This window comes from Aythya marila (assembly GCF_965140915.1).
Source record: "Aythya marila genome assembly, chromosome: 21".
NCBI classification, from domain to species: domain Eukaryota; kingdom Metazoa; phylum Chordata; class Aves; order Anseriformes; family Anatidae; genus Aythya; species Aythya marila.
Genome location: NC_139062.1, coordinates 669,916 through 684,415, shown reverse-complemented (window position 1 = coordinate 684,415; position 14,500 = coordinate 669,916). Strand labels below are relative to the sequence as shown.

General features: G+C 39.4%; 1 protein-coding gene across 1 annotated transcript in view; it reads right to left on the bottom strand.

The window, feature by feature from the left end:
* The window catches only part of PLCH2 (phospholipase C eta 2), an 80,799-nt gene that overhangs the window by 4,387 nt on the left and 61,912 nt on the right, over nt 1-14,500 (bottom strand). Inside the window, 8 exon segments of the mRNA XM_082776722.1 lie at nt 3,739-4,075; nt 10,023-10,102; nt 10,239-10,385; nt 10,885-10,969; nt 11,955-12,079; nt 12,265-12,372; nt 12,817-12,999; nt 13,833-13,930. Of these exon segments, the coding sequence (XP_082632848.1) occupies nt 3,739-4,075; nt 10,023-10,102; nt 10,239-10,385; nt 10,885-10,969; nt 11,955-12,079; nt 12,265-12,372; nt 12,817-12,999; nt 13,833-13,930 (1,163 nt within the window).

The following is a 14,500-nucleotide window of genomic DNA, read 5'->3' as shown; positions in this document are numbered from 1 at the left end:
AACAGAGGAAAAATCCAGTTAATGTAGGGAAGGCAGGTGCACATAACAGGATAAATTAGTGCTGAGGGAGGGAAGGGAAACAAATATTCACACATTTTTGTAGGATCCTAAGAATTTCTGACCAACCAGAGCACTCAGTGGAATCCATAAATGGACAGATTTAAGTCCACTTCTTTTGCTATAGAAAATAAAAACCAATTTTTACTACCATGGAAGAAAACTTTAGTAACATAATATGAGTTTGTTCCCACCTGCCACACAGAATTTGGTATAAAGCCTACATTTACACTGGGTGCAAATAAAATGGCCAAAAGATGTCTGTCGTCACTGGAGCCTGGTAGACATCAGTGCAGCACAAAGCCGTACCACTGAAATGAGACAAATTGGAGACCCCACAGAAGAGACGCACGTTTACAGCACGTTCCTATGTCAGACGAGGCATAAATATAACAACACCTGCTTCCCAGGAACTGACAGCCCATGTTCACTTCGAGTAAGACCAGGCTGGAGGACCCCAGCATGAGCCCAAAAGCTTTATGGCCCAACCAGGATCAGACTTGATGACTATTAAATAAATAAATAAATAAATAAGTATCCAGAAGAGCTTTGTCTTCTCTTTTCCAGCTCTTTTTCACTCAGGTAAAACTCTTCCTCCACTGAAAGTAATGACAAAGCTTCCACTGGCAGCACTGCTTCAGGACCAAACACTTGTGCATTTACTTGTTTGTTTGGCCACCTGCTTACCGAGCCCCAGAGCAGAAAACACTGAGGAGCAAAGAACTCCACCAGAACAGGGAAAGGAAGCTAGCACCAAACCCGCTTCCCAGTGCTACAGACAAAACAATCTGTATTGCCAGGAAATGCCAAGAGCATACTAGGTCTTTTCTTTTCAGCAGCAGTTTTTCCAAGTGACACGAAGCTGAACAAGTGACGGCCGCTGAACAGCCGGTACTTCATTAGTCGGGAGTCTTAAAAGGGATGAAGGCACCTTGGCTGTTGAAGGCATACACGTACGTAAGCATCCACCGCTCACAACGTGGCCAAACTGGGGGGACCTGGAGGAGTCCAGAGCTGGTCATACTGATAAGCTCCCCTTCTTCCCATCCAGGCTAGGTCACCTATAAAGACTAAGGTGCACTGACAAGGCGAAACACTGGAAACTGTAATGCTGTTGCCATAAAGAGGACAGACGAGACTATACTTTCCTGCCTCACCCTTTTGGCACTTCCCATCAGCAGAATGTGAATTATGAAATGCAGCCGTGTTAGGCTGCTCTTAGTGGTTTCCTTGGTGCCTTGGCCCAGGGCACTAAAGGAGCGGGCGGATGGGGAAAGCACGCTGTTTGTGCAACAGTGCTTGTCACCGGACCGTCAGCATCCAGGCCAAGTGACTATTGCACAATTTTAAAGGTTTGCTGAGTCCATGCGTGAGAAGTCAGATGGATTTAATCAAATTTCAAGCATATCACAATATTTGTTTAGTAACTTAGGGGGCTAGCAGGGGAGCTGGCACTGACAATGGGAAATGGTTCCGTATGTCACGCTACTCAGAGCCTATGAAAAGCCCAATGCTAGTAAGTTAGGCATAGGAAGGGTTCTGCTGTTTTGGATTAATTTCAAGTGACAGGAATTGGCAAACTTCTTCCTTCCCCCTGTTGCCCTGGTATTCTCCTAAAACCTCAAAGCACATACTGGGAAAAATTAAAAAAAATTAAAAAAAAGAAAGAAATTTGATCACCGAATATTTTAGATTTCTGTATGAGGCTTTCAAAGAAGCCCACTACAGATGGACAAGAACATATTCCTAAAAAAGGGATTATGTTTTGAGAAGCACCCAAGTCACTTAAGAGTTCCTGAAAATGTAATCATCAATGCTCATATTCCTTAGACAACTAAGTGGAAGGAATCTGAAGAGACACTCCTGCAGTAATAGGGAAAAGCTGTATTTCTTTACTTCCTTTTCACAGTTGTTCTGTTAGAGAGGAAATTTTGTCAAAATCTCTTCCCTTCCTTCCCCTCTCTGCCAAATCAGGGGAGAAAAAAAGCCAGGTTCCTTATTAAAATATATATATCTCAGTAACCTCTGTTCCTATTTTCCATATTCACATACAGTTCATTTGAAAAGACACAGCCACACGATCCCAGTGAGCACATGCATATCCCTGGTTTGAAACAACTCTAAAATAAAATGCTGTAGCTTAAGCAGCCTTCCTTTAAATGCACAGATTTTACTTTGCAATTGGGAAACGTTAACAGTCCACACAGCTTGGCTGATGTCAAGTAACATCAGGTCACATACCTTGCTTGCTTTATATTATGTAACTCTGTGCCCTCTGGTCACAGTCAAATCACACAAACAACATTTAGCACATCTAAGTGTTTCCATACTGAGGATTTATATGTGAAGGGCCAGAACGGTCAAGTGTGATCTCTTTAATAACCCAGACCATAGAATTCCATCCACTGATCCCTGAACTGATGTCAGTAACTTACATACAAAACTGCAAGTTCTTTGAGGAAGGGACTGGCTTGTTGTTAGAGGAGTGCACATTAAATAGCAGCTCTGCTGTGGTTATTGCTCAATAAAACACAAACACTGGTAGTGGAAATAATGTTTGTTAACACGGTTTTCCCATATTCAATCTCTACTTAATGCTCTGGTTTGGATCTCAAAATTTACTTAGTATCATACCACGTTTGCTAAAAAATAAAAACAAAACACAAAATAACAAGGAAACAAAAAAACCTTGAACAAGCGACCCAAACATTCATGGACTATTGACAGTTTTTACTACTGCAGATGGTCAGCTAAGTGTGGGAAGGACTAATCTAAACCAGACACATCTACAAAAAAAGTAAAATAAAAATATTTATGCAATTCCTTTCTTGTCATTGCAAAAAATAAAGAAAAAGCGCTCTTGATAGCAAAGCAACACAGAGCAGGTTCTAAGATGCTACGTAGCAGCTGAGACAATGATGTGATCTAAGGTGGAGAAGGGTGAAGAAAATCTAGTCTTACCAGTAAAGAATATAGGGGATTTACTTCGAATTTCCTCCAATTTTTGAACGAACAAGGCATTCATTTCCCTCTGTAGGGTGCCCACTTGCCTTCGAGAAGCTTCAGACCAGTGCTTGGGGAATTCTGGGCTTCCAAGGCTTTCTAGACTGCTGGAGTTGGAGGATATAGAGCCATTGCTGGCTGGAACCAAGTTGACAGTGCTTCCATACTTGCCACCTGATTGGCACTGCCACCGCTGCCGGGAATGAGCCTTTATTCCATGGCATTTAGATTCAACATTTTTCTTCCCTGGGGTCACAAAAGACTGGGTGCTCCTTGTTAGGTCATCAGCATTTCCAGGGCTGCTGCAAGACTGCAAATCTGACTGCGGTCTGGGCTGGCCTGTACCACCCCAGTCTTTTAGCTCTAACCTCTCTTCTCCAGTTATACTGCTATATTGCTCATGGTGAAGCATATCTTTAGCGAGAGGCCTGGCAGGATGGTCGCTCCACTTGCTTTCTAGATCTGGGCTTTCTTTGGAACCAATCATGCATTTCATGCAATTGGTGGCCACGCCAATCCTACCAGAGCTGTTGATGGCGCAGCGTGCAAAGACGCTTTGCTTCTCGCTCTGGTGCTCCTGAAGCCGGACCCTGTTAGACCTCTGTATGGGTTCACTGAAAGCAGCACCCCCTTGAGCACAACTGTGGCTTTTGGCTTTACGAGAACTATGGGCCTTACCTTTCAACCCTTTGCCATGTACCTCCCCACTGGCACCATCTCTGGGAGCTGGTGACAGAGGAGCACTTTCTGCCTCTTGCTCAAAGCGAGGCTGTGAGGCAGCTTCTGCTTCACGGTCTTCGCTGGCCCCTTCAGAGCTGTTGTCTTTTGTGTCAAAAGCAATTTCGGGAAAGCCCTTCTTCTTCTTCTGGCTTTTGGTGGGGGCACTTGCTGTCCGTCTCAAGATGTGGCTGCTAAAGGAGTGTTTGCGGTGGAGCTGACCAGCAGCATGACTGTCCAGAGATGCCTGCTTTGGATTTCTGAGAAACAGGCCCTTTAGGCCTAGAGCTTGTTTGACCTGGAAAAATAAGAAAAACAAAGTCTTACTAGGAAGTGCAAGTCTCCTCCTTTGGGCACAGGAGCTCAAGTTCAACGATCAAATCACAGACTCATGCACCACACACACGCATGCACAAGGAGTCCTCTGCCATATGCCTACCATCAGCATGAGAACATAGCCAAAAATAGGACAAGAATTAAAAACGGAAGAGATCAGTAGCAACAGTTTTGCAAAATTTCACATTTTTTGTTGAACCGTGTTTACATAAAATTTTCCAACCAGCCTTATCTCTGTACTTGTCATAATTTTCTTACTAGCTTATAGCTACTTACAACAAAAAAAATAAAATCACAAAATATTGAAGAGAAAAAGTGAAAAAGGAAATATGTCAGTGTATAAGGGTCTAGTTCTCAAAGCTGAAGAGTTTCTCAGTGCATGTGGAAAGCAACAAAACTCAGGTATTCGTAATGCCACACAACTCAGACTCTAAGATTAAAGTTGAAGGGTTTCCTTTCAAGCAATACAGCTTCCTGGTTTTGTTGTTGTTTTGTTTTTAAACACAAAGCTCTGTGAGGTATGGGCCATTTTCCCAACACAATGTGCATGTTTAAAACAATTCTGTCCCAACAGATTCATCATGTGGATACATAGCACAACATGGAGGAGGCACAGGCAATCAAGTCACCACAGTAATCCAGGAAAATAGAACAGTCTTTAAAAATCGAGCATGTTTTTCAATTTAAAAAAATGCAATTTCATAGACTTAAAAATGTTAGGATAGGGCCAATTAGAATTGCCAAAGAATTAAATTAATTGGAAACACAGAGCTGAATTTCCCAACTTGTGCAGGACACAACACTTGTGCAGAATTGCACATTAGATCCTGCCAAATCCAATTATTTTTCCTGTCTCTTACACTGGAGATATCAACTAGCGCTCATACTTTAGACAAGGACTTTGTAGCATGCAACCAAGGTCCGAGCAGGAACAAAAAGAATGCCCTGAATAAATGACAGGAGGAAACACAAAAACAAAACTAAAAAAGGAAAGAAAAAAAAAATACAGCACACACAAAACAGGCTGTAGAATGGCAGCATTTTTTTTTTTTTTTTTTTAAAAAGATATTTTGAAATCATTTCAATTTTAATTTTCATGCAACATTGGGTGGTTACAGAATTTAAATGATAGTGACCTTTTAGGCTAAAGAATAGTCTTGACTTAATACATCTAATAACAAATTGGATGTTCAAATGGAGCTTTACATTCTTTAGAAGCTGTCAGGAAATACACAGTGGACATAAAAGTATCATATTTTGGCTTTCAGCATAAACGAGATTGACACTGCACTTGCATCGAGCACTACCACGACCAGCAGTTACATGTTACAACTAGGTGTGTGGCACAGGATCCTCAAAGAGTCCTCTTTTTTCTCCTGTGCGATTACATTTGATCATTTCCTACTACACAACACATCCAAAGACACTCACGTGTGTTTTCATCACTGAAGAAACACATTATAAACAAAGGAAGTTAGTCGGGTTGGTAAGAGAATACTTCCCACACTTCGGCTCTTATTTAAGCATTGAATATATATAACCACAAACTGTTAAGGATCTCCCACCTTCATCCGGCAGATTTACATTTCAGTGAAACTGAAAGAGTCTCAGCATTCCTGTAAACATTCCAGGTGTACTTGCCAACTTTTAAAGCTGATGTATGATGTATGATAAAGGGTAGACGGGCTTTGCTCTGTACATAGAGCCCCATACATAAAAATCAGTTAAAGAGAAAACTTTTCCTTTCTAATCTTCTCCTCCTTTGTTCCCTTTATTTCCCAGTTAGATCAGATTCTTTAATATCAGTAGTTCTCTTCCTCAAGCATAAACAATGAACAAAAATGCAGCGCGCAAGCATTGTAAGAAACCCATGATAAATATGATCAGTATCAGTACTTGTTGGCATCTGCTGTCCGTTCAACTCCGTTACCCCGTGATGTCCCATGTGAGGCCACTTTTCTGCAGTGCTAAACAACGGGTCAGAAAGATCTCATTTAAATTACAATGGTCACTCCCAAAATATTCGAGTACATGCTGACATATTTCAAGTTTTGCTTCATAGGAACTCACCAATAGAACTAGTTGTATTGTACAGTTAACTGCACTAGCTTAAAAGCTGCTTTTATTCATAAGTGTCCTGTGCAATCCGGCATGTGGAATCATGATTTATTCGCCTGAGATGAACCCCAGTGAAAGCATTCAGAATATTATTTCAGGCTGGAAGTTTAGCAGCTTCTGATTGAAGTTTAGCTACAACATGCCAAGACCCAGTGTGAGACAGAGATGGCTAACAGGAGACATAAAATGGACTTTACAAATATATACAGGGTAAGATAAAGAAGTTAGGGATTGTTTTTTTTTTTCCCCCCCATTTGTGGAGGAAAAAGTGCCAATAATACATGGCAGAGAAAATGTAACTGAAATATTAATACGTGTCCTGTGAGAGCCAGGCTATTGAACAGTCTGCTTGGATCACAGTGGATCCAGCTTCCACCACAAAGCTTCAAAATGAGATTCAGCATTTGTTAAGGAGCGAAGCAAAAAATCTTCTGCTCCAATTGCTGCAAGTTGGCAAGTACACATATTTATTGGTACAAAAATCACACAATATAAATGTTTGCAAAATCCAGAACAAAAATTGTCATACACACATACAAATAATATCCCCAAAAACAAAAGAAAGAAAAGCACTGATGAAATGAGTGACACACAGTGCAGGACCTCAGGTATCATTCTGGTTTCTTTGGTGCATCTTTGTTAAGTTAGCCGCTATTGCTTGAATCAATGGACTGATTCAAGAATGCAAAGACAAATTTGGTTAACTTACAAAAAAAAAAAAAGGAAAAAGAGAGCCATTTTGACGGAGATCCAGAATATGTGCTTTCAGCCTCTACTCCAGCTGTCACTGGCCTATTTAATTCTTCAGGAGACTTACAAAGCAGCACGAGGCTTTCCCACAATTTAGCAAACAATTCACTGTTGAATGTTCTTTTCCATGTAAAAGAATTACAGCATGTAAGAGAAAAGACAGTAAGTAGAGACTCGAAGAAGAGAGAAAGAAAGGATCTAGAAGGACTTTTATCCTGGATCTACTTCATAAATTCAGGGCTCTCTGGCTGATCAATGACCCAATAGAACTGACCAAGCCAAATGTCACAATCCACGTTACATGAGTTGAAGAGCTCCAAAATGCTACTAAGGGAACACCGATGCTAAAAGAGTTAGAGGCATGCAGGTGTGTGGTGGTGGTCACTTCACCTCCCTGAGGCAGGAGGGGTACCTTCAAGGCGTCTAAAAATGTTCTGCTTCTAAAAGTAGACTTTTTTTGACATAGAGAAGCCCACTGAAATCACAAACAGACAGAGTAAAGGCAAGTAAGACACAAAACAGCAGCGAGGGAGAATCTCAAAGATATGCACATCTAGAAAAACACAAGAAATTCCACAATACATTAATAGACTATGGAAGAGACACAGACAAAGAGAAGTGTCTCCAAGAAAACAGTGCAATCTAGAAAAAAATAATCAGTTAAACACTAGTTAAGGTGAAGGAAATCTAACTGTGCTTCTGTGATATTAAGCTACTGAGGGTGGAATATCTACATCTAGAAAAAAAAGCCCCCAAATGCTTGCAGTAGAATATCTGAGTTAATAAAGGATGGGTTAAATTAGACTGATAACTGTGGTGATTTTTCTGCCAATAATTAGAAGAGGGGAAACAGTTCTTATTTTAGCAAAACTCTGTTAACCGAAATTCACAGCAGGACATGATCTAGAGACCAAAGCAGAAAGGGCTGTGTAGTGTTTCTTCAATATTTTCTTCATATTTTCACACGACTGTGAACATGATCTCTTTCACAAAGCACTGCAGTCAAGAGCAGTGACTTGGAAGCTGATGCAGCTATCAGCCACTACAGCAGGCAGACCCAATTTGTCTTTGTCCCATTTGACAGTGGATACTAAACTCCCGGCTTTGATTGCTAATGAAGAATACCGAAATATTTGCTATCCTTACAATATCAGCACAGAGGGCATCACCTGAAAGCAGTGAAAAACTGGAGCATAAAGACTGCATACAGCAGCACTGGGAGGTAGAAGAGAACCTGTCTGTTCTCTATCATTTTGACTAAGAAGAAGAATTCACAAAAGGATGAGTAAGGCTGTTAAGGACAGTCAGCCTCTCTGCTGGAGCCACACAGCAAACACAGGACTGAGGTGAAGGACACTGCCATTAATCAGATCAGATCAATTCCCACTGGCCTCGTGCCCAAGGATGAGCTACCTGACCTTCTTGTTACAAGCGTGGAGTGTCTGATAGAGCTATTCAAGAAAGAGTAGTAGGCCTAACACGGGAATTCCAAAGAAGTTCATAATAAAATCTAAAGCTGTTTGAATCTGTGCTAATGCACACATCCAGCAAGCATCTGCAACGTTACAGACAGAATCACATCCCTACCCACTGCCAATAAAAGGCACGACTTACACACTATATACTTCCCTTGAACCCAAAAACAAAGTCAGGAAAGATCTTAGCATTGAAATACTCAGATTGGTATCACTCTTCCCTCAAGATTTGGACTGGTCTTTTTACCATCACCTCCATGTTAGCCTTTTATTTCTGACAGACCCTACAGTCAGAAATTAAAAATTTTTCTGTCTTACTCAGACCAACACTAACTCTCTCTTTTACCCAAAGCTTGTAAAGTCTCTTGCAAAGTCTTGGTAGCTCCACAGAGCTACCTTCAAACAGATTCATAATGCCATCATACAAAGTTTCAGGCAGTACTCCCATCCCTATCCTGATGAAGCTATATCTGCCCAAAGGCTTTTGTGTTAGACATCAGACAAAAAAGCAGGAGCTGAACTTAATATCTCATTCCTTTTACAGGCATTAACTGAAATATCTGAAGTGACCTTCTTTCCAGAAACAGCCCTTCGTTCTATAAAAATAAAATGTTTTCCTTGTAGTTATTTTAGTTTCACCCCATTAAAACCTAGCAGTCTAAAGAGATATTTTCCTTTTTAAGAATTACTTTAATTCCTCTTGCATGAAGCACACCACAAGAAGAAGAACTCACAATTCCTGGCCTATTCAATGGTGCCTTCTGCTGTCAGGATACTGAAATTTCAGCTTGTTGAAAGATGGCTCAGTCTTACATTGTGAGTGGATATAAACTGGTTTTGAGGTTCTCAAGGCACTACAACATACTTAAGTCTACCTGAAACTCATTGGAATTAATCCCATGAAAGTAACTAAATCCAGTGCACCGAGAGGAAATAAGCCATGTCACTGCCAGCTGGCCAAAGAAAAGTTAAGGCTTTATTTTAATAGGCACAGCACCCATCAAGTTGTATTTTTCCTGCACATGAAGCAAACACACTATTACTAACAAATAAGCAGGGAAGAATAAGCCCAGCAATGATTATGAGGATCATCTTTCCTCTGCACTTGAAGTGCTATTATGGAAAAACACCCCAAGCAAATAATGTCTAACAATTTAGTTAAATTTAAAATGCAAGAACATCAGGCAGACAGAGCCTTCAAAGAATAAGCTTTGCAGACAGAAAGCACACGCGGTTCAGGGGTATAACCTTTTGTTCAGCAAGGTGCACTGACTGTACTGGACATAACCACACTTAATCATATTAATGTGCATACACTACAATGAAATAACCTGCCCCCTGTGGCTCCCTCTAAAATGTGCTGCAAGAATCTCTTTTTATAATGTAACCTTTGTCTTTTTGTCTGTATTCAGACAGATCTCAGGCTACCATGACAATCACAGAGATGAAGTTAGAATAAATAAGTTAGTTTGGACCCTCACCCACTGGGCTTCCCTCGTGTGATATAGAATCTTGTCGGTTCATTTACACATGCAGACCAAATTGCATTGCTCTGACAGCACTCACCTTACCACAGATGTCATTAATAGCCACATGAACAAAGATGGATGCCTCTTCTATACCTTCTAGGTATACGTGGCGGTAACCTGAAACAGAGTGAGCAAAGCTGACAAGGAGAAACAGATGCTAGAAAAAGCATCTAAAGACTTTCCTTTTGTAAATTGCAAAAAAAAAAAAAAAATCCTAGCCAACTGATTTGGTAATTCCCCATTTCTGTCTTACCTGGCATCATACTGCTGAAAGCTATTGTTCTTTGTCCAATAAAATCACGTCCAATTGGATCATGATCCCACACAAGGAACCTAATCAGTGCAATCTCTGGCATGTGCAGTGTGAACACCAATGTTTCTTCCCACATTGGGTTAAAACCTAGGAATGAAAGAATTAGCTTTTACATATTTTGTTCACAAGACAGATGAAGAAAGAAGACTGCCTATATAAGGAATGCCTAAACTGCAATGACATTCTAGTTTTCCTAATAGTTTAATCGTTGTTTTTTGATAATCCAGTACCCCTACTCACTTCAGTAGGAGGTGCAACAGCACAAGAAGTTGTGTTTGAACAAGATGAATTTCTTTTGACTTTTTTGACAACCACTAGCTTGTAATAGCCTTTTCTCATACTCAGTGAGAAGTCAGACAAACAGCTCATATTACACCAAGACCTTCACAACATCATACCAACTCATTTGAACAATTTAAGACCCAAGAATGATAAACAGCAAAAATGATTAAAAATCCATTTCTCATTTTCTTCTATAATAGGCACATAATTTCATCTGTTTGTCTCCTGATGAACAGCTTGCCTGAAAGAGGATGTTTCAACCATAAAAAAACAAAACAAACAAACAAAACACATATGATCTTACCATTATCATCAACTACTCTAGTTTGTTCTTTGAAGCAATCAACAGGCAGACCTATAACTTCTACTTCAACAAATGGATCTATGATCTGGAAAACAGAAAATAAATATTGAAAAGACAAGAAATTCCCCTACTGTTCAGGATAAAATGGCAGTTTAAAAGATTATTCTTCATCCTCTGAAATCTGAGTGTAAACTGAATTAGGACAAATTCCATATTGTCACATATGTGATATTAATAAAAATAAGAAATAAATTATCGAAACCAAGCAGGTTCAACAAACCTTAAGTATGACTCTACCACATTTATTTTTTAGGGTAGTTTACCTAAAACAGTTCTGTGGAAAAAGAATATTTAGAAGCAGATTGCAACATCCACATAAAAACCAAGCATGTAAGAACTCATTTGAGAGGTTTGATTCTATTTCTAAGAGGCAAAACGCTAAAAGGAAATTTTAATTCAACAAAACTGCCTCATCCTATCATTTGTTAATGACTAATAAAGTCATGTGAATGATATTGCAACACTGATAAACAACACAAGTAATTAACAAAAGTCTTAAAAAAGGTACCAAGGAGTTGCAAATTTGACTCATTTCAGTCTTACGTGGAATTGCCAGGGGCATTATAAAACAAACAAACAAAAAAAGGTCATCACAAAACAAAATAAATAATAACAATTTTAAAAAAAACATACACCAGAAAGCCAAAGGAAGGACAGAAAGAAAACATGTAATACGGTGCTAAATGAAGGACTGGGAGCAGATTGATGCAAGCAGAGGGGTTTGGAGGGTATTTAAAGTACTGTTGTGAGTAGAATGATGAGCTTATTGGCCTGTTTTTGCTTGTCCTGGAGGAACTGTATTGACAATTGGAGGAAAAAAAAATCAGGCTGTTGCTGTGATGCTTAGTAGACATGAAAACCACCTAAAGATCTAGGATACTAAGTGCTCATTTATTAATGTTTTATGTCTCCCAACAGATAACTGCAGGAAGTTAAATCCTCACACTTAGCTCAGCTAAATTGGAAATAAACCTTCACCAACATAAGAACAGTCACCAATAGCTCAATACCTCTCCTCTGTCTCCCAACATGGAATCCTTTGGTTTTGGGAGCTGTTGACCACTGATAATTCGTAGAATCAGTTGTTTCTTCAACTGACCAGGCAATGGGTCTTCCGAATTTGGATTAAAGACACCTGAAAGAATGAGAAGCCACAGAATGTGAAAGAGCAGCAATTCTGGGGATAGCTTTAGTTGCTGATACCTTCTGGCTTACTTGCTTCTAGCATCAGAAATGTATTTTTCAACAAACTATAATAAGGATCCACATAAACTCTTCTCAGGCAATAAGTAATCCACTTATTCTACTGATTTTTCTTACCTTGACACATGCAGTTTGGTTTGAGGACATAGCCACAGTTCCCATTGGCACTAAATTTGGCCCGGTTTAGTTGCAGCATTCTCCCCTCTGACTGGTAGTTTAATGCCACTGTTAAAAAAAGAAAAAGTGATATTACTACCAAAGTACATTGACAACATTTCTGTTTGTAGAAACAAGTTAAAGAAAGAAGACCTAAATATGTTTTGACATTTGACTTCTTGGATGCAAAGACTCAAATATTTTTCTGAAAAAGACTTCTCTTATATAGCAGACATCACAGCTTCAGGGAGAGAAGCTCCTTGAAAGAGTCTGAACTCTGAAGTCTTCTTGCATTTGAAAAGGATGTTCATTTATCAGACAATTGCCTGCATGTAGGACGCATTTTTGAGGTAATCTATCTAGGTAACAATATAGAAAATAACAAGAAGGACTCAAATGTCAGTAGACTTGGATGAGGAGAGAACTCATATTTGAGAGTTAGTTCTGCAGCTCCCATTAAAAAGTTCCTTCCAAAATAAAGCAAAAAAATAAATAAGCTTTCTTTCTGCTCACCAAGTTGGCAGCCAGCATTCCAGAATGGCTGGGGATTGTAGTTGCTAGAGTCTACACGGTAAGAAGATGGGTAGATGCGGGATAACTGGTGCTGGTTGAAACGTAGATACTGTGCAGGCTTTTGCTGCAGTATCTGGTGGGCTTTTGTTTCACTGAAAGACGAAACCTGCCAGCTAGAAGAGACTACAAAGACGACAAGAGGTGATCAGAGGTCATCTTGTTATTTATTTATTATCTAAATAAAGCATTCAAACAAAGACAGCACTAATTACTTATAACGATCTATCATAATTTGAATAATTCCAACTCATTGGGTGCTATCTTTTTCTTATACTACAGAAGAATAATTGTGCTAATTGGAGAAGTTATAGCTGGGAAAATGAAGCTGAATGTAATGAACGACCTGAATCTTCGTTAAGAAGTTTAAAAAAAACACTCTCTAAGATGTTTTGAATTTGCTCAAAGAAAGTTTGATTTCTGGCAAGCAATTTTCTTTTTCTGACGCTTTTAACTAAATCTTGATTCCTGTCAAAATCAGATGCAGAAAACTTAGGAAGAGGACTGAAATATCCTAGAAATTTAACGTGGACATTTCACTAGGTTTGAAGTAAAATCCAAACTCTGGAGACACCTCTGTTGATTTGAAATGCTCTTCAGACCTTTCCTCCCAAGAAAATAACTAAGTCCTCTGCTATTTCCCAGGATGTAAATAGTGTGGAGCAACCTTTATAAAAGCTACTGAAGACTACATGTGTTACTACTACCTGTTATAGCTTTACCTCCTTTATGGAAGCTGTCACACAACTCTAGACTCATTTTGTGGATTCTGAATAGCAAGTGGTGAGCCACTTTGAAATAGTATAGCTTTATTGTGCGCAGCTCTTCTGTTAAACTCTTCTCAGGGCAGGGGAGAAACAAACAGATAAACAGCTTTTAATACGGATAGGTATGATAACATAAACCTTTCAACTTCTTTACGAAGCAATTACTTTTAGGATACTTTTAGTTCAACCTACTTTCAGTTTCAACATCATGGATGCCAACAGACTTTGTATATTTCACCAGGTCTGAGAGTGCCCGAGACAGCTTCATTGTTTTCTTCTGTCGGTTTATCCTAGAACGATAAAGCAAATCAATTTTCTGTGAATTAAGAAAGAAATTTTCCTTCTCATATTTAAAAATAAATCAGGGTAAAGACAAATAAGAAGTCTATCTTACACCAAGGAAGCATTTAACAGTTTTATACCACAGAGCTTCATTGTCAAAGCACAGAAGTTATGGAAACAACCACATTAAAGTATACAGAACAAGTCTCTGATCCTCCTTACTTGCTTCAGGTTATCACTAACAACTAATCTCCCAAAGTATCCTAGAGAACTGCTTGATCTGATTTCTTTTTTTTATAGCCTGAATCTTATGCAGCCATTCCACAAAGGACCTTTGATGTCAGGATTTTTGAAAAGGCAGTTTCCAAAGAGAACTCAAAAACATCACACGAACCTTGATGCACGTGGCAAATTAGAAACCAAAAATCTGCTGGGGAGCTGATGCACTATGCAAATCAACCTTAATGAATTCACTGGGCTACCAATCAAACAGTCTGTATGTCAGCTGGATGAGATGGTAAGAGCTCAAAAGACACATTAGGTCCACTGTACTTTGCTAATTAGGCCAAATGGCACCA